The sequence below is a fragment of the Leopardus geoffroyi genome, chromosome B3 (assembly GCF_018350155.1).
Source record: "Leopardus geoffroyi isolate Oge1 chromosome B3, O.geoffroyi_Oge1_pat1.0, whole genome shotgun sequence".
Classification (NCBI taxonomy): Eukaryota; Metazoa; Chordata; class Mammalia; order Carnivora; family Felidae; genus Leopardus; species Leopardus geoffroyi.
In genome coordinates, this window is record NC_059337.1 from 75,132,552 (window position 1) to 75,153,793 (window position 21,242).

The 21,242-nt window shown below is 41.9% G+C and overlaps 1 protein-coding gene across 3 annotated transcripts in view; it reads right to left on the reverse strand.

The window, feature by feature from the left end:
• The window catches only part of STXBP6 (syntaxin binding protein 6), a 254,021-nt gene that overhangs the window by 5,487 nt on the left and 227,292 nt on the right, over positions 1-21,242 (reverse strand). For all 3 annotated transcript variants that reach the window (XM_045450578.1, XM_045450580.1, XM_045450579.1), the window contains exon 5: positions 3,397-3,554. In XM_045450578.1, coding sequence (XP_045306534.1) covers positions 3,397-3,554 — 158 coding nt within the window. The remainder of the gene's footprint in view (positions 1-3,396; positions 3,555-21,242) is intronic.

Here is a 21,242-nt window from a genome sequence, read left to right on the forward strand (position 1 = left end):
GAGGGGATTTTAAGAGGCCTCCTGAGGTTGCTTCTGGTTCAGGGGCCCAAAGGGACCAGGTGACTGTAGCAGGGATAGAGGCAGCCAGTCCCTGCCAGTGAGAGAAGTACCTCTTACCGCTTGTTCCCTCCCCCACCCCCAACACGAGCTTGTACAAAACAGGGCGGATCACTGTTCCTTTCTGTAGACGTGTCATCTAAGGATGCCTAGGTGCGGGTGCTGCTCTTGCCTGCTGACTCGCTGCCTGTGGCGGGTGTCACAGCATGGCACGCACTGCAATGTTGTGCATTTTGGGGCAGGGGAAAGTGAGCAGGCCTGCTCTGTGGTTGAGACCGTGCCAAGTCCAGAGCTCACAGGAAGGAACCACGCTTCCTCCAGGCAGGCTCAACAGAGCTGGGGGAAAGGGGGTGCAGGAGCATTTCCCATCTGTTCTACTGGAGACAAGCACCCACGTTATCTCGGAGGTGGGGTTGTGCAAAGGTGATCTGCTCGTTAATGTACCTGGTCATTGCAGGAGTCCTGGGAAAAGTCAGAAAGGTCCTTTTTGCTGCAATCTAGAGAAGGGTGCCATACTCTCCGGCTGGGGGTTACGTGCCCTTATTCAACCAGGGTGCATGGCACTGTTGTCTGCTCAGGGTGCTAACATGCGCACCGTGTCTCCACTTGTAAAATGCAGCCCACTCTTTATGAATCAACACAGCTGTTTGTCTGTCTGGGGCAGAAGGGCTTGGGTTCTTGGGCAGGTCTGGTGGGGGCTTGGCCAGTGAAATGACATCTTCATGGTCAGGCTATACCAGAGGGTTTAAATCAGGAGTCCTAGTCCCTGGGAAAACAGCCACACCTTATCTAAAGAGGTCAATCTCCTCAATGGGAATACTGCCAATGCTGGTGATTCATAAGCACACATCCCAGATTTAGAAAACCATGTCTGGCCAGGACAGTGTCTCGCTCACACTCCCTCAAACACACTAATAGATACCAACAACCTCTTCACCTCCCCCCTCAGAACACCCACAGGCGGGGAAACCAAAACAAGGGCACGCTGGACCCTGCCTCTTCCATCTCTACTGAAAACAGGCCACTGGCTGGCACTGATCCTCCCAGTGGTCAAGGCCAGAGGCCCTTTTGCCTTTGGTGGACTAATCAGTTTCTGTTCTGACAAGCCCTGTTTCAAGGGTTGTTCTGTGTTTAGAAGGTGTTAGCATTTAGCAGGAGCCCTGCCTCCCCCACTTCGGGGCTCAGAAAACCTTCTCTCCAATCCCTCCCCAATCCCTCTGTTAAGGTCCTCAATCACATTTCTCTATCCCCGTACAGTGGTCACTAGGTGACCCAGTAGGGCAAGTTCAACACAACCATTTTTATGGAAATTATTATAACCAATATTAATTTAGATTTATATGTGCCAGGTATTGTGATAATAGATTTATAGGTTGGAATTCATTCAATTGTCTCAAGGCCCTAGGACACAGACACTGTTATTAATTAGCCTTATTATATTGATGAGGGAACGGGTGCTTAGAGAAATTAGGCACTTGCCCAAGGTCACTGGGAGGGTAAATCAAACACAAGATGTTAACCACACTGTACTGCCTTCCCAACCACCTAGCAATCTCGGCCACAACATCAAGGAAACAGGGCGACCAGGGCCAAGAATCGTGGCCCTCTGGTCAGGTTATCCAACCCTGTGTTTGTACAACCTCCTCCGAGGGGGACGCCCACACGGATGACCTCTGGGTATTGTCTACTCTGCCTTAGGAAGAGTGATTTCACAGACTTCCTTGGTAACCTGCTTCATGACCTAATCACGAACCTACACTCTGGTTTGAGCAGAATGTTATCAGTGCGCAGAATGCTCCCTTCTGTGTGGTAAGGGACAAGAGAGACCTGCCTGCACTAACATTCTTCCCAGACTGAAGACAATTAAAAAACTATTCCCTTTAGCTTTCTCTTCCCCAAATCAACACTTTGAATGTTTCTCCAGACTTCCGCTGCCCATCCCCCACGTAAACCACAAGATTTGCTGTTGTTACAGAAGTGAAACTGGGGCGGGAATTCTAGCATTTCCATCTCATTATTATTTCTGTATCACGAAGGCGGGAGAAGGGACCTTAAATCCGAGCTCCCTCTGTGACAAGTGACAAGCAAGGGTCTGACCTCCAGCAGGCCTGCCTGCATTTTCGGCCAAATCTGGCCAATTCTCCTCCAGGGAACCCCAAATGGGCCCCCGAGATGGGCGTGCAGTAAGACCCTGTCACAAAAGAGAAACTGATGACACAGAAGACAGGTCTGTGCGAGGGGGAAGCAGGAAGGGAAGGCAGGAAGCATCCGCTGGGATTCGGATTTGCAGTCAGGCCTGGGCATGAGCCCCTGGGAGAGGCCAGCTAGCCTCAGCTGGGGACACTTATCTCACTACTTTTCAGGTTGTCTGTTCTTGTTTCTTCCACAGAAATGGGGTTTTCTGTTGAAGCAAATTAATTTTTTCCCCAAAGGTCACCTAAAAAGCAGATCTGAAAGGCTGGACCATGAGTCGGAGATGCCAACAGTTATCAGCAGAGGTGGTTTCTGGAAACCTGAATTCCAATCCCTAGCCAGACAACTACCCTTTGACCTAAAGCACAAGATCAGCAATAAATCCTCTTTATCACCTGACCAACACAGCAGCTCTTTCCTTTGGTTTTCAACTGCCTCAGAGAGCGGGATGCCAATAAAAACTCCCCTTTCCCCTTATGAAAGGCACGTTCTTAGGGAGCGTGTGAATGTGCATGTGTGTGTCTGTGGTCACGTGGGAACTGCCATGCCCTGGATCCAGGGCAGGTAGGAACCCTGCGGGCAGCTCTGCGTGAGTCAGGTCAGCCTGAGAGATGCAAGTCCTCTTACAGAGGGGCCAACAGCCCTGAGGTGCACGGTGTCCTGGGACTAAAGCTTGCTTTTCATACAGTGAAGAGATAAGAACACAGGATGCTAGGCTCATGGCCGTGACCGGAAAAGGACGGCAAGGAAAAGTAAGCATGAGCAGCCCAAAGTCCTTTTTCCAGCACTGGCCAAGGGAGGATGGATATTCTTAGATCTGACCTCCCCTACCCCCCATCCTGTTCCCTGAAACTTGAGCCCTAAAATTCTGGGAAGGAACTAAAATGGTCCACATTTTCCAAAGATCCAGATCTAAGGTCAGAGACAGAGATAAAGGCATCAGAAAAGAGATACACAAAGAAACAGGTACAAGAAACCTTTCATGATTCTGGTACTTACTAAAACAGCAGGTTGCATAACGAGGCCAAATAAAAAACGGCTGGATTTTGTATCTTCCACCGTGGGAAATGCACTGACATGAGTTTCTTGGAGCCCAAGCTCCCTGACCACCCGGAGTGGAGACCTCTGCCCCTCGGCGGGACCCACCTTGTGTGCAGTTTCCGCAAACTGCTGGGCGCTGTTCTTCATGTCTTCCGTCTTCTCCTCTGCTCGGCCTAACCGCTCCCCACGCTCGTTCAAGGCCTGGCTCGCTTTCTGTACGGCGCTGGTCACGCTATCGGCTGCCGAATGGAGGATGCTGTTTCCTGAAGAAGCACAGCAAGAGCATCAGAGGCTACCTTGGCTGACCTACAGCAACAGAGCCCTGCGAGGGGTTAGCACCTGTAAGAGCAAGGAGGGCCCCTACAGAGAAGCCTCGAGTGTCTAGGAATGAGTCAACATTTCTTCTGATCTGGTCTGACTGCTCATGTGTAGGAAGAAAACCCACAGCCTGCAGGGCTTGGGCAAATGCTGACAGCTTCTCTCATATCCCCTTCACTGACACAGCCCTCACTGCCACTCTACCACCATTTTGTTTGGTGAGGATCCAAAGGACGGGGTCCATCTGGATTTAGGACTTGCCTTGCAAAAGGAAATTCTTTTTATTTTTTTTATTAAAAATTTTTTTTTAATCTTTATTTATTTTTGAGAGAGAGACAGAGTGTGAGCAGGGGAGGAGCAGAGAGAGAGAGGGAGACACAGAATCTGAAGCAGGCTCCAGGCTCTGAGCGGTCAGCACAGAGCCCGACGCGGGGCTCAAACTCACGAACCGTGAGATCATGACCTGAGCCGAAGTCACACACTCAACCGACTGAGCCACTCAGGTGCCCCACAAAAGGAAATTCTGACAAATTCATAGAATTAGGCAAATTTGATGAGGCTTATCTGGATCTTTTGTGCATTTCCTCTTGGCTTGGGGTTTAGGTGAAAACCCACAGGAAAGGGGCACAGAACTTTTCCAGACAGAATGCTCTCTCTTCTTTTCAACTCCTCTCTTCCATTTTACCCCATTATCCCTAGATGCATGGTTTCATGTGAGAAGCTGTCAAACAGTCCCAAAGTTCAGAGATAGGCCAGCTCCCAACCTTGAATCCTGAGTCAAAACCTGGTTGGCTGGGCCACTGTTGGTCAGGTGAAAGGGCAAAATGTGGATTATGGGAGCTATGGGTCCTCAACACTGCACTTAGCCAGGAGGTAGAGAACAGTGACAGTAACCAGCCTTAGAAGTAACTGGGCACTTCCCGATTCATGAAAAAATTGAAAACCGTCACATCTCAAAGGATTATACATCCCTGCCATCCCATTTGCCAGGACTGAAAACAGAATTTAACAGTGAAGAACTGGCAGGTGTATAACCCACTGAGAACCAGTGACTTGCAGAATTACAACCCAAGGAGATTTATAGCTGTATTTTGTTAACACTGAGTGGAAGATATTTAATGGCATTTTATGTAATGGCTTTATGTCTTTGAATAAGTTTATTACATCATTTAACTTTGTACTTGGGATGGATACATCTAGCCACAGACAGCTTTTAATAGAAATGTCATTTCCACTGGTCTCAGCTGTAAAGTCTTCCTAATTTCTCCTCTGTGGGAAAAGTCTGTGGTTTGTGGAACAGACTCTCAGGCAAAGAAAGTGCCTGGCCCATAGGAAGCATTTTGTAAATTGTTTCCCATTTTTCTTCTTTAGGAGTAGATTTTAAGGGCTTCTGCTGTGTGCTAAGGGGAGAAGAATGGGGTTAACTTAGTATTACTCAGTTGCATCAAGCACTCCATGAGCCAAGATAAATTAACAGATTAATAGGGACTACTGGAGATGGGGCTCTGGAGGAATCTTGTTGAATGCAATGATTGGATGGAAAGCCTAGGTCTTCAGAACAGATTTAGGAGAAGAAATCTTGGTCCCCCTCTCCTTCCATACCGCATGACTATGATGATAGACTCTTAGTCCACTGCCTAACATGTGAATGGCATTTTGCAGTCATAAGGCACCTTCACAAATATCTCATTTGAGTATCACACAAATTCCATTGAGAAGACTGAGACTGGTTGAGGTTATGTGGCCTGCACAAAATCATACTGCTAGGGAAGCAGCATGGCCAGCACTGGAACCTGATTTTCCAATGACTTTTCCTTATTCTGTACCATCCTCTTTGCAGATATGGTGTAGACTGTGGGGAACAATACAAAAGACAGAATTGTGAGCAGATTAGCACAGACAGATGCTGACAGGTTATTTCCCAAGGTAATGCCTGACTGTTTCTGTCCTCAAGGTATTCCTCTTGGTTAATGAAGAGCTATTCACCTGTGCTGCATTGTAAGTCAAGTGGTCTCAAGAGAAAGAGGTCAATGGGCTGGAATGGGAAGATGGAAGGGCCTGGAAGGTGCATAGTGGTGGGGGCACTTAAGTTGCCTTCCTTTCTTGCTTCTTCTCACAAACCCACAGCTTAGCCACCAGGGGCTACAGAAAATACGGGGCAGGGAATCTGCAAGTTTACAGCCAGGAACAGCTACATCAAGCCAAAGAGATTTTAGAATTAGCTACCATAAAATTAAGAAGGTATATAACCAGGACTTGTCTTTTCCCATTGAATTGGACTCTCATGATGTCTACAAAGTTAGACACATTTGTGTTTCTGGAGTGAATCTGCTATGCATAAGCCATATTGTTTTCCTGTCATGACTTCCTTAATTTTGCACAAGATGTCAGGTAACACTGCATCCAATTTTATATGATACTGTTTAACCAACAGGCATTATTACTAAAAAAGAACCAAACACTGTCTTCACTATTCAAAGATGACACTGATTGACCATGATCAATAGAAAATCCACCTCCAGTTGTTTTTCAGACATGAGGATGGATTTGAGCAAATCTTAGGGCCTCTTGGTTGAAATTACCTCTCTCTCCTGGTTTCAATTCTAACCACATTTCAGGCTCAATGAAGTCTCATCACCTTTATCAAGTTTTATGTCAACTCCATACCCTCTTTTCTCTTACTTCCGTAAGAACTGTCTATATCTTCTTAGGCACTTAATCAAGGGCAGTCATGGGCAACTTTCCCAACTCCTTTCTTTACCTACAGATGCAGTGATTTACCAGCCAGGCTATCAATTCCCCAAGGGCACCATTTTGTTATGTTGGCTATTCCTCAAATCTTGAATGTTTCTCCTCTTCATTTGGTCTCCTACTTCCTTTCTTCTGAGATCTTGCTAAAGCTGCAATTCCGGGGTTCTGTCATTGGCCCTCTTCACTCTCTACTTCTACACTCTACATTCTCTCTAGGTCAATTTTACCCAATTCACGGCTTCAGTGACCAAATTCTATCTTTCATGAGGTTGTGCTAAGCCCCAGACCCATATGTTTTCTTACTTGACAGTTCCAGGTGAGTGACCCAAAGTCATCTGGAATTCAGTGTGCCTAAGCCTGACCCCACTGTCTTTCCCCTCACACCTGCTTTTCCTTTGGGGTTCCCTGCTCAGTGCACAACCCCACTATCTGCCCAGCTCCTTAACTCAGAAATCTGGGAGTCCAGTCTATATCCTCCCTCACTTTTACCCCACGCAACTAAAGGTCCCCTTCTACACGGCTCTGTGCTTTCTATTCTCTTTACCATTTCCATTGTTTCTGTGTTGACCTAGTCCCTTCTGCTTTCAGAGTTAGAGTGATAGCCTCTTGTCTAGCTGTCCCCACAGCTAGACAAGATGGTTCATCTTCCACACCTTCATAGACAACTTTTAGAAAGGCAAATCTGTTACCATCTCCCCACTAAAGATAAAATTGAGACTTCTGCCTTGCCTTTCTCTCACCTCATCTCTTACACCTTGCCAAATTGCCTAAATGTACATAGATGTGTCATGATTTTTTTTTTTTTTAACTTATAAGCCTTCATATTACTGCCTCTGCCTGTAACCCTACTTATCTTGGTCTTCCTAAAAAAGTGGCTACTTCAGTACAATTCAGGTCCTCTCTAAGGGAACCTTGTTATGTCTAACTGACCCTATACCCTGGCTGCTCCCAACACACATTTTCTTGTGTTTGTTTCAAATGGTGCATTTATTTCATGCATGTAATTCTTGGCTATCTAGGGTGAACTCTTTGAGGGCAGGGACCCTGCTTTTTTCATTTCTGTATTCCTGGTCCATGGCACACAGCAGATGTTCAATAAACACTGGGCGACTGAAAGAAGGATATATCATCCTTCTTAGGATTTCTTCATGGCTTAGCAGAGGGTTGGGTACATAACTGATACTGTCACATGATCTAACTACGTCCTGAAATTCTAAACTTGCCAAGGGACTAAGAGATTAGTCTGTGTCTAATGGAGTTAACTATCTCACCTAGCAATTGTGCCAGGAATACAATGAGTTAAATGAAACACAAAATGTAAAAAGGGTAATGCATTTGCTATAGTAAAAGGAAAGGGGGGGGGGTGGTTGATAAAAAAAAAAATCTGTTGTTACTACCCTGAAAATAAACGACAGTAAGGTATAAAAAAACAGAAGTTAAATAGCTTAATAAATAAATCCAATGTAAAAATAACTGTTTCCTGAACACTCACTATGTTCTGGGCATTTACTAAATGCTTCTTACAACCATCTTATGTGATGGGCATTATACGATCCCATTTCTATCAGTGGAAGCACTAATGTAAAGAGAGAGGGTTAGCGGCGTGCCAATGTTCACCCAGTAATGGAACAGCACAGCTAAGGTTTGAACCCAGGGAGCCCACTTCCAGAGTCAGTTCTCTTACTCATTGTGTTATGTGGGCTCTCCATGGGAAGTTTCTTGTACAAGATTAATGACACAGAGTCTGCATTAACTGTGGAAGGAGGACTGCAGTGCAGTAGTTTCTTATGCATTCCTTAAAATTGCAATAGTAAACAAAATATCCTATTATTATTACAAGTTAGAATAACTTACTGTAGAAAATTTAGAACACACATCACTATAAAAAGGCAATGAAATCATGTAATATTCAATTGCTTGGAGATAACCACAATTTACGCTGATGGTACATTTTATTCTGGTGATTTTTCTGTATATGCTTTTCTCTAAGACGTGGCTGAGACCACACTACAGATATTTCGTTCTCTGTCCTATTGTGGGCACTGCCCCATATCATAAAGAATTCTTTGAAAATACTATTTATAATGGCTGCATAACACTGCTGTAATTTATTTGGCTCTTTCCCTTTTAGATATTGGGTGTGTTTCCAAAAGTTTTGCTTTTTAAAATGAGGTTGCATTGGGGCGCCTGGGTGGCGCAGTCGGTTAAGCGTCCGACTTCAGCCAGGTCACGATCTCGCGGTCCGTGAGTTCGAGCCCCGCGTCGGGCTCTGGGCTGATGGCTCAGAGCCTGGAGCCTGTTTCCGATTCTGTGTCTCCCTCTCTCTCTGCCCCTCCCCCGTTCATGCTCTGTCTCTCTCTGTCCCAAAAATAAATAAACGATGAAAAAAAAATTAAAAAAAAAAATAAAATGAGGTTGCACTTACCTTGTTGCATTTACACACACACACACACACACACACACACACACACACACACACACACAATCTTTGCTCACATCTCTGACAATTCCTAGAAATGAAAGTGCTGATTCAAAGAACATACACATTTTTGAGGCTCTTGATGCAGGATGAAAATTGCTTCCCTGAAAGGCTCATTCAACTTTTCTTTTTTTTTTTAGAAAGTGAGAGAGAGAGTGTGTGTGCATGTGCACGAGTGGGGGAGGGGCAGAGAGAGAAAGAGAATCTTTAGCACGCTCCACACTCAGCACCGAGACTGAGGTAGGGCTTGATCTTATGACCCTGAGATCATGACCTGAGCCAAAATCAAGAGTCAGACGCTTAACTGAGTCACCCAGGCGCCCCTCAACTTTCAACGCTATTCATTTGAGTGTATTGTATGTCAGGCACTATTATACTGATGCAATTGGCAGAATGACTTTGAGGGAGTGATTTAATTTCTCTGATCTTCAATTTCTCCATCTGTAAAATGAGGGTCATGCCATCTACCTTGTGTGGCTGTTGTGGAAATGAAGACAAAGATGTGTGCAAAGTGCCTGTAGATTCTCAGTGGGTGTTTGTTTCTCCACCTCCCCGAGACCACATCTGTTCTCTAGGAATTCGAAGATGGTAAGATCCCACTCAATTCCACTGCCTGTCTCCCTCTCTTCTCTCCTATTTTGGGGCTATGTGTCTTGAAGCTCACAGAAGACACTTCTCAGATAGCCCTGTATACCTGCTGTCATAGCTCAGCGTGTTGCTCAGAGAGGGAGCTGAGCACAAACTCACTGAGTCAAGGCATGCTCTACTCAAAGCTCGGGCCCATAATACTGTATTGAGTTCAGTCTGGAAATAAAACAGTCTCCCAAGGCAGATAGAACAGTAATTCTCTCTAAAGAGGCAGGAAGCATATTAATACCCAAATTTATTCAAGCAGTCTGAGAAGAGGCTGTCAACCACAGCAAATAAAGTCACCTGCCTTTTGAATTACAGTCTCTGGAGAGTAGAGACCAGTCTTATTTCATTGATGTTGCATTTATATCCATTTCACTCAGTACAAAAAAAAAATATAAAATATATTAAAAATATTATAAAAATATAATATATATTTATATTAATATATATTATATATATAAATATATGTATTCATGCTGACATCTTTTTTTTTAATGCTGGCATCTTTTATGTTAAATGATTGAGCAGACTTTACTGAACTAAAGCTATAACTTGAAATATAGCAGTAACTCTGCATTAGTCTGTTTGAAATCCCAATGAAAAGAAACTTAAATGTATAGAAAAATGAGGGAAAAAATAAGGGGTATTGAAAAGCAACAATAGAAGAGAAAGAGGCAGAAGGAAGATTTTTAAAAGCACACAAAACACACCAACAGCATATCAACACAATTGATATGCACACCAACAAATATCAACATAATTTGTTTATATTGTCCTAGGCTTCAGGTTGTATCTTGGTAATCAAAATTCCTAATTCAAGAGCTAGTAGAGAGGCAACCTCAAGAATTTTCATCAGCATTCTCCTATATCAAATATCTATATCCACCTATATTTGTCTATCTATATCTACAAAGATATAGATAGGTAGATATGTATATTTGAAATGCAAAATACTCACCCTGGAAAGAAGCAGGAAAATCATCTAAAAATAAATGATCAATAAATATATGCCAATCTACACTCAGTGCTGATTAATGTGATCACCTCAGAGCAACTGTTTTAGAAATGAAATCTGTTAATAATTTTGCTTGGACTGCTTCTACTCTACAGTCAATTTAACCACTTAGCAAGCACTGTACAATAAAGCCCCATGTAGGGGCGCCTGGGTGGTGCAGTCGGTTAAGCGTCCGACTTCAGCCAGGTCACGATCTCGCAGTCCGTGAGTTCGAGCCCCGCGTCGGGCTCTGGGCTGATGGCTCAGAGCCTGGAGCCTGTTTCTGATTCTGTGTCTCCCTCTCTCTCTGCCCCTCCCCCGTTCATGCTCTGTCTCTCTCTGTCCCAAAAATAAATAAACGTTGAAAAAAAAAATTTTTTAAAGCCCCATGTATCCAAACTAACTTAAAGGAAAACTAATTATAGAAAAGAAAAACAAAATGGATTTGGGTTCTAGTACAATAAACTCACAAAAATAGGCAGGGAGATCTATTATATTGAATTTGTTAGTTGGCCAGGAACACTAGTAACTCTCACGGTGTCTGCTGAAAGTGTTCGGTAATAATTTATTCATGGAGTAGCTTAAATAGTCCCTATTCTATACTTGTCTATGGTATTACTATTTTTTAGCAAAATGATTTTCACGGGTAGACATAAGGCACACCTAAGTCTGGTCCAGTATTAGTGACATCCAAATGAACTTTCCTGGCTACAAATCTGTGGGATTCACCCAAGATGCTCTTTCCTTTCCTTTTTCTACTTCCAATCTTCGCTGCTCAGGGTCTTTACCATGAGAGGACGTATTAGCAAAGGAAAAGAAAAGTCACATGGAAACTTGGTCCTCCGACTGCAGGGTCCCTTCTCCACGGTCCCTTCTCCACTCTTAAAGCCACTCTGAACCATTTATACACTATCCTGCTTCCTGGGAAGAGGGCGCACCTCTACCCCCACGGGCAGTAATTGACGTCGCATGGTAACTGTGATACTTCTGGTGGTTCTGTTTAGGGCTGTGACTTGCCCTAAACATTTTAGAAATGAATATAATTTAAATGAGAATGATGATAATAACTTCTACAAACAGAGTAATTAAATGCACGGGCCTACCCGGTGAAACAAGCTGGTTCTTCATTCACAGTCTCCATTGATTATCTGTGAGCTTGGGTAAATTAGGAAGCTCTTTCTACATTACACTGACTAATCAATACTAATCACCCTGCTGCATTTCAATGTTGGGCCACCTCTAGGATCCCTTTTTTAGATGGAGATCTTCCAAAAGGTTAAATTTCACTTGCACTTTTGTGGTAATGACTAATCAGATAAATTCTGTTACAAATCCAGGCTACTTTATGTAAAACCTTTCTAAAAGGAAGAGTCGTTAACCCGTGCTGGGCAAAGAGTATACATCAGCCCTACACTTACAGAAACAGCTACCATTCATTGAATGTCCCTATGTACAAGGGCTGTGGTAAGTTGTCAAAGTCCTCAAAGGAATATTTTCTTACCTATTTTGCAGATGAGGAAATGAGTGCTCAGGGAGGTAGAGTAGCTTACCCAAGATCACCCAGATCTTGACCCCAAAACTCTTTTATTTAATAAAATATTTGTAAATAAGAATAGTATATTCAAAGTGTACAAGATGATCTGATATGCACAGTGAAATGATTATAGCAATTAAGCTGATTAACATATCCATCTCCTCAGATTTTTTTTTTTTCTTGGTGGGAGAACCTGTGATCTCCTTTTAGCAAATTTCCAGTATTCAATACAGTATTATTAACTATAGTCATCATGCTGTGCATTAGATCTCTAGACTTATTCATCTTGCATAACTTCACTTTTGTACCCTGGGACCAGTATCTGTTTCCCCCATCTCCCTGCCTGAGGAAGCAAGATAGAAAGGGAAAAAAACCCCACAAAACTGCACGATCCCGCTTAGATAGGGAAGCTAAAAAAGTCAAATACACAGAAGCTGGGAGTTGATCCCAAAACTCTTGGTGACTATGTCAGCATTTCCCAAAGTGGTTCTGTAGTTTAAAAGAGGGCTACTCATAAAGCTCCATTCTAGGGTAAAATGACTTCACAAAGTGCAGATCTAGCTGGTTCCTTTATTGCATAACGTTGGAAAACCTTTAATATGCTAATGTAAATTGTGAATCAGGAGGAGGTAGGAATGTGAGCAGGAGATCTGCCAGCAGAACTTCTGAAACATACTTACTCACAGGGTCCTTTTGCATAGATTATTTTAGTATGGTGGATTTCTGCAGAATCCACTTTGGGAAATACTACAATAAACTATATTGACTCCTAAGTTAAAGGAGGAAAAATAAATCCAGGCTGTCTTCATTAATTTAGTAATAGACGGACAAGTCATGTAATTACATTAAGAAGGCGTGCTTTACAGAGACAGCAGAACAGATATAGCATGCTGAATGGCAGTTCCAGAATTATCTTTTGTCTCAAGTTGGTGGCTAATTTCAGGGACCATGAAACTTGTTTGTTGCCTGCAGCTGGATGACAAAGAAGAATGGACTCAGTGTTCAGGAAAACGCTGTAAAACCATAAACTCAAAAGCCTACCTGAAGGAGACCTTGGAGTTATCTATTCCTGGCATTACTAAAGGAATGCCATTCCTTGAACCATTCTATGAGGCAAATCTCTTCTGTTGGAAACGTAAAGGTCATTTCATGGAACCGTGGCCTGTTCCCAAGTCACAGTCATACCCCATAGCTAAGGACTCAGGAGAAAGCCGAATGCCCCCCTCCCTGTCCTACAGATGGCTATGAGCTCACACTCTCCTCCCAACTCATTATTTCAAGATTCAAGATTCCCAATGGCAAGGGTCAAACATTTAGGGTTTTATTCATGCCCCTTGAAACACTTAAACTCAAGATATGTAGAGAAATTCACTAATCCTTTAACTATTCATTTAAACTTGGTCCTTATGAACGTGTTCTTAGAAGAGTTATAGGGCATCAGAAGAATGATTTTAAGGACTTCTTTTGGATCTGTTTTGTTCAGTGAATATCAGGATCACAGAAAAGTGGCCAAAATGTAACTTCAAAGAGGGAATCCTTGTTTTGAGGTTAAAAACCTCAAGTGGCTCTAATTTGGTAAAATGGGTTTTGTCCATTCTGTCTTTGCTCCGTATGTCAATAAACCAGCTTTGATCTGCAGCTGTCAGCTTTCATTACAGTTGGAAGCTAGTGTCTTTTACTTTAATAACTGATATATACAATTTGAAAACCTCCTACCATGCTACTGGCTAAAACTAATTCTGTTGAACATGTGAAGTCTGCTGCTTCCTTACTGGGTGACCTTGAACAAATAACTTACCTCTCTATGCTTCAGTCTGTTTCCTCATCTGTCATGGGGTTGGTCTAGTATCTACCTAATCGGGTTGTAGGGAGGGATTAACGAGGTAATGTACAAGTGGGACACTTAGAACAGTGTCTAGCACACAGAAGACGCAACTTTAGCCATTACCGAAGAGAGAAACCTTAGTTATTTGGCACTAAAGAGTCTTTGTGTTCAGCTTTCCACTTCAACTTGTTTTCCTTTTGCTATTGTTGTTCACCATGAACATTCTTGAAGGAAGAATCCATTCTACTGTTGGCCTCATACTTCCCGGTGACAGTGGACTTCCAGAGAAGTGGTTTCCACACCACTCTACTAACATCGCTCCTTCAATAACCTGAGTCCATTGGCTATTTTAAGTTTCCTCCACTTGGCCACCGGACCACAAGGTCACTGACTACTCCTTTTTTTTTTTTTTTTTTTTAATTTTTTTTTTTTCAACGTTTATTTATTTTTGGGACAGAGAGAGACAAAGCATGAACGGGGGAGGGGCAGAGAGAGAGGGAGACACAGAATCGGAAACAGGCTCCAGGCTCTGAGCCATCAGCCCAGAGCCCGACGCGGGGCTCGAACTCACGGACCGCGAGATCGTGACCTGGCTGAAGTCGGACGCTTAACCGACTGCGCCACCCAGGCGCCCCTGACTACTCCTTTTTAAAATTTGCTCTTTCTCTGGGCTTCTGTATCAAACTATTTTTTAATCCCTCCACCACTTTGATTATTCCCTGTCAGTTCCATTCCTTTCCCGGTTAGGGGTATGAGGGCAGAAGATACTAGCTATATGACCAAAGGTAAATTAATCTCTATGAGCCTACTTCTCATTGGCACAGTGGTGAGAGAAGAAGTACCTATTTTTCCTAGAGTTTGTCATGAAAATGAAATGAAATATATACTTAGCATAGTGTTAGTAATGCAGTACGAGCTCAATACACATTGTTATCGGTAATATCTGATTCACTCAGCACATTTATTGTAGTATAAATATGGGTCAGACACTGTCTATACTTGTCTGCTTCTCAAATTTGACGTTAGGATTAGCCCATTCTTTCCCTTCCCATCTTCCATCTGACCTTCTCTTCCTGAATTCACTGTGTTAGTAAATGGCCTTTCTGTCTACCCTGTATCCTTTGCTCAGTCACCGTTACTCCAACCTCTCTGTCACATCCCACACGTGTGTCCATGCAGCCCAGAGTGTTTATCTCAGCAAGGGCACTTTGCTTAGCCCTCCACTCTATTTCCAGTCCTCACCAGGTCTTACTGGACTATGTAGCAGGCTGGGTGGTTTTGTGGTCACTGGTCTCTCAGTTTCTAATGCATCATCCTCTTTCCTTATTACTAACCTGATCATGCTCCTTCCTTGTTGTGATCCTTTGTGGACTTACCCATAATTCAACACAGTCAACTCAAGAGGGTCCCTCCTGATCCAGTCTCAAGCTATTCACTTGGCATCCCCCAACCCCAGACTCCAATCTCTATCCACTGCCTCATGGTTTCTCGACAAAGTTTAGAAAATCATTAAAGTTTTACCAATTTCCTACCATAGGTAAAGTGGAACACATAACAAATGAATTTGGAAAAAAAAACCGAATGTGAATAAAAAGCTTAATAAACAATATCATGTCTAGCTCTGTCCAAACATTCAAACATTAGGAATAGCGTGTGCGTGTGTGTGTGTGTGTGTGTGTGTGTGTGTGTGTGTGTATGTGTGTGTGTGTGTGTGTGTGTGTGTATTGCAACATTAGTACTCAAATGCAAATCTAGCACTTGGATTTTGGTGTCTAACACTGTATTCTTCTAGAAGAAAGCAAAGTTCTTTGGAAAATAGTGGATTTCATGACTTAGGGCAAAGAAAACTCAGATAGGCCTGAAGCATTGCCTGACAACAAGGATACCTTCAAAGATGGCAGGGCTAGGGCTAGAAGGAAAAAGAAGTCAGGTTAAAGCAGGTCCCACAGGGCAAGTTGTAATATTTACAACATTAACAGTAATAGAACTTGTAACAATGAAGATGATGATTATAATAATTTTATACAACTTTGTGGAAGCCATAATTTGTTAATGTTCATATAAAATGTATGAAAATGAAGTTGAAATACAAAACAAGGTTGACTGTAACTGGATGCTTAATTTATGTTATTGATTTTAATAACTAAGGAGCATTAACATGTTTGAGTATTGATGTACATAGAATGCTTAAGTATTTACGTATAAAAGTATGATTTGTTCCTATCTGTGTGAGTAGTGATGGGTAAATATAGGAAACTGAGTAAGCCAAAGTGTTTCAGAAGGAGTAGAAACTGTTCCAGAACAAACTGATGAATATCAATGGCCAAGTATAGCTGCTAAGTAGGCAAGAGTAACCACGGTGCATTCTAAAGTACTGACTGTGTCCTCTTTAGAAATGTGGCTATCTGTTCAGGCCAGACTGCATCTGGTAGGAGTTAGAAACCTCTACATAACAAGACAAGTTATGATAAGACATTAATAAGGCATCAGTATGTTTCCTGTAGTGCTAACATACCAGATCAATGTGTAATAATGACATGGTGAAGGATTAGGTAATTAGGTAATGCTGGCCTAGGAAAGGAAAGCATACACCATTCTGGAAGAACACCCATCAGGCACTGGACTCTTGTAAAACCTCCTTATGGGAAACATGAAATTCAGTTATAAAAAGGGACCCAGTGAGATATTCAGGGCCTGAAGTTTGGGATCACACTGGGAGAAGAAACCAGGCCTGTGCTGCCACCAAAAACCAGTTGTTTGACATCTGGTTTCTCCAGACTCAGGAAACGTGAAAATAAGCAATTCAAATTAAATTTGGAGATCTACGAAGAAGTAATAACACGAAGACACAAATTAAACCTAAAACCATGGTGTGTTAGTTCGTAAAAAGTTGAAATATAATATTCTTTTAAGTATTATAATTATTATTTTTGCATATGTTTCATCTGTTTAAAGTAACTAAAAATTTCAACATAATCAGTCCTACTAAATTGTGATTACAATTTAAATTGTTTAAGAGAATTTTAAAAAACTAAGTTTAGTAAACAATGTTCAAAAGTTTAAGAAAATTTGATTTTTCAAGTTTTGTTTAGGAGAAATATTTAATAAATTGAGCATGAAACAAAAAGAAAATAAGAGTATTCTCTTTTTGCACAAAATCCCACCAATCTTCAAGGAATATAATCAATATCCTCAAACGTACCATCTCTGTTCTTGTCTCTGAGCCTTTGTAGTCTCTGGTCACTCAACCTATGATGCCCTTTCCTTCTCTAACCAACTATAATTCATACTCATCTGAGGTCACTCCACCTTTTCCAAATTTGTCTGCTGGTCTGTTTATTCACTAAAATGTTTTCTTGATACTTTCTTTTCTTTTCTTTTTTTTTGCAGTGGGCACAGTCACAGGAAAAAGAGATATGTTCTTCCCCCACCCAGTCCCCACCCAGGCCAGGCACAGAGCTTACAGTCAAGAAACAAGAGTCAGATTATGTATAGGTTATGTATAGGTTAAAACAATATGTACATAGGTTTAAGGTGTGTGTGTGTGTAGAGGTAACACATATATGTGTACATACACATACAATTTAAAAATCGCCAGGCGGTTAGCAAACAATATGCTATGTTAGTGAACTCAAGGGGAGGGGAACTGAGCATCAGTGGGAAGATCAGTCTAAGGAGGTAATGTTTAAGCTGTGGTGTGAAGAGACAAGCTGGGGCAAAGTCCATGTGCAAAGGCTTGAAAGGGGAAAAACCTTCTGTGTCTAGGAACCAAATGTGTGGCTATAGAAGGGGGAGGATGGACTGAGAAGAGACTAGAGAGAGAAGCAGGCACCAGACTACACAGTGGCTTATAGACTGTGGAAATGAGATAGATGTTAAGTGCAACTGGAAGCCACTGCAGCATTTTAAAACAAGGGTCACCTGGACTGAGATCATTTTTGAAATTCTCACTCTGGCTATAGTTTGGGAAGAGAAGCAAGAGAGAACACAGCACAAACAGTTAAGAAGCTCTTGCAGTAACTCAAGAGATAATGGTGGCCTGTACTAGAATGTTATCAGTGGAGATGAGAGAAGTGGAAAGATTTAAGATATATACCGATACATCTGAATATGGGAGATGAGGGAAAAGGAAGGAGATCGAGCAAATCCCAAGCTTTTTGACTTGAGCAAATAGGTATATAGTGGTGCAATTGACAAGACAGAACAATCAGTCAGAAGAACAAATTTCTTTGGAAGGTGAGCACATATGAGAAGTATTTCATTTTGGAGAACGTTATGCTTAAGTTGTCTGTGAGACATCCAGGTGAAGTCAACAAGGCAAATAGATATTTTTGTATGAAGCTCCACAGAGAAGTTTGGGATGGAGATAACATTTATGTCATCGGGGCACCTGGGTGGCTCAGTGGGTTGAGTGTCTGACTTTGGCTCAGGTCATGATCTCATGGTTCGGGAGTCGAAGTCCTGCATCGGGCTTGCTTCTGTCAGCACAGAGCCCACTTAGGATCCTCTTTCTCTCTGCCCCTCCCCAGCTCGCACTCTCTCTCTCAAAAATAAATAAAAATACTAAACAAATATATAAAAAAATTTTAGGTCATCAGCATAGAGAGAGAATGGGAATGGGTAAGCCTACCTCAGGAGCAATGCTAAAGAGAAAGAGAAGAAAGGGGTTTGCAAATTCTACTTCTAAGAATGTTAACATTTAGAATGAGGTAAACATAAAGGTACCTGTAAAGGACACTGAAGAGAAAGCCTGAGAGGCAGCAGAAAAACCAAGATGAATTTGACACAGTTGAAGTTAAGTCAGGACAATATATCAAAAAGGTGGCTACAAGAGTCCCAAGATCATTCGCTGGGGAAAGAAGAGTCTTCATCAAATGGTACTGGGACAACTAGAGATCCCATGTGAAAGAATGAAGTTGGACCCTACCTCACACCATATACAATTTTAATTGAAAATGGGTCAAAGACCTAAACATGAGAGCTTAAACTATAAAACTCTTAGGGGGAGGCTCAGTTGGTTAAGTGTCCAACTTTGGCTCAGGTCATGATCTCACAGTTCATGAGCTCGAGCCCCACGTCGGGCTTTGTGCTGACTGCTCAGAGCCTGGAGCCTGTTTCGGATTCTGTGTCTCATCTCTCTGCCTTTCCCCTGCTTGTGCTCTGTCTCTCAAAAATAAATAAAAATTAAATCAAAAAAACAAACTATAAAACTCTTAGAGAAAACACAGGCATAAATCATGATCTAAGATTAGGCAATGGTTTCTTAGGTGTGACACCAAAAGCACAAACAAGCAGAGTAGATAAATCAGTCTTCATCAAGATTAAACAGAAGGTTGTGCCACTTCATGCTACCCTACCACTTTAACATGTCTCTCTCCCTATATTAACACAATATAATTATTGGTTTCAGTGTCTGTTTAGTCAATCAGGCTGTGAAATTTTTTTTTTTAATTTTCTAAAATGTTTATTTATTTTTGAGAGAGAGAGAGACAGAGCATGAGCAGGGGAGGGGCAGAGAGAGAGGGAGACACAGAATCTGAAGCAGACTCCAGGCTCTGAGCAGTCAGCACAGAGCTTGATGCAGGGCTTAAACCCACAAACCACGAGATCATGACCTGAGCTGAAGTCGAACGCTCAACCGACTAAGCTACTTAGGGGCCCCGGAAATTTCTTAAACTCCTTGGCTGTATCCTCCCCACATGTATTCTTGGTGCCAAGGAGAGTACCAGACCCATATATCACATGCATTATGTGGCTGGGGCTACTATATGAAAATAAACACTTATTTACAAATTGGAATTAAGAATATAAAGAGCAAAAAATATAGAGAAAGATCACCAAGGAGAAAGAGCTCATCAAAGCCAATTTACTAACACAGGATGGAAAATAAAATGATTTTGGATTAAGACAAAAAAAGATTAATATTTGAGGCTCTAAGAATAAAGAATGAGGTCTGAACTTGAATATCCTTTACAGTGAACAAAAATGAATTTATTGTGTTCTTTGACTCAAGAAAATATGTACGCCACATTTAGCATGTGTCCAGCCCAAATAGCTCCTTAGAGATGTTTTACTTCAAACGAATTCAAACTGTGTCTCAAATCTATTGCTGTTAAATGATCAGGCTGTTAGGGAATTTAGTATGACTTCCTCATGTAAAATAAGCAAATACTTCATTGCCTTACATTGGACAACAATTTAGGGACCATCTAGTTCCTTGGAGAGACATGTGTGGTCAGAGGGTAAGTGAAAGGATTTTCTTGAGGTTACATTCTAGGTAAGAGCAGAGCTGGCCCTAGAGGCCATGTTTGCCGACTTGGGGCTCAGTGAGGTTTCATGGTCTTCAACATTTCAGAAACACGTATGGAAATGGAGAATCTGGTAATTGATTTCCTTGTAACGATCTATACTCCTCTCCCCTTAGGAAAGGGTTACCCTTACCTTTTAGGGAACTTCACCCCACTGAGTATGTACACACACTAGTTTGTGATTTCAAAATACAACACTACCCAACTTTTACTAACTCCTTGTAATAAAATCCAAGGGAAAAATCATACACTTCCAGGAAGAGAATAAACATACCATCAAGGGTATCTTACATGGTCAGTTTATGTGGTTTAAAAGACTGAAGAATTATGAAGAAAACTTTCAATTACTGAATGCTCTTCTGTCTGACAGTTTAGTCCTTAAACTGGCAATGTGACTTAGCAGCAAATGATGATGCGCAGGAAACTTATCTTGAGCAGGAGAAATTAAACAGATGAACTTCCCAAGAAAAAGAGAATAGTGATTCTAAATTTTAGGTGAAATACTATGAATATAACAAAAATCTTCTATTATAGTCATTGAGGTCACTTTACTACTCGACTACGTCATTACTGCTGTAGTTAAATCCTATTATTTAGGAGCTAATAAAAAGAATCAAATCAGTCTGCAGCCTTGAGCTATTTCCTTTTATGATATTGGCATCCGAAAAATTTAAAGTTTGGGTCAATTATGTTTCAGACACTGTTATCAAGGGCAACAGAATTCAGCATACAGTTCATTGAACTAAAGCTTCTCTTTATGATTCTGTCCCATACTAGCATCTACATGAACTTGAGAGTCCTTTAATTTGTCTTAATTTGGTGAATGCAAAACTGAGAATCTCACCTCACAGACTGGGAGTATGGTGATGAATGAGCAGCTGTGCTAACACATGTCAAGGACAATTTCTGTTCAGGCTGATAGTTATAGGGGGATTTTTACCATCTCTCTGGTATCATATGTAATTTTGAAATTGATATGAAGTTCCAAAGGGTTTCACGACTATTCATTAGTCACTCTATAATCTTAATGAATTTTGTTTGACTACTAGTGAATTCCTATGACATATTTTAGTTCCTAAGAAGGATAACCTGAAAACTGCCACTTGATC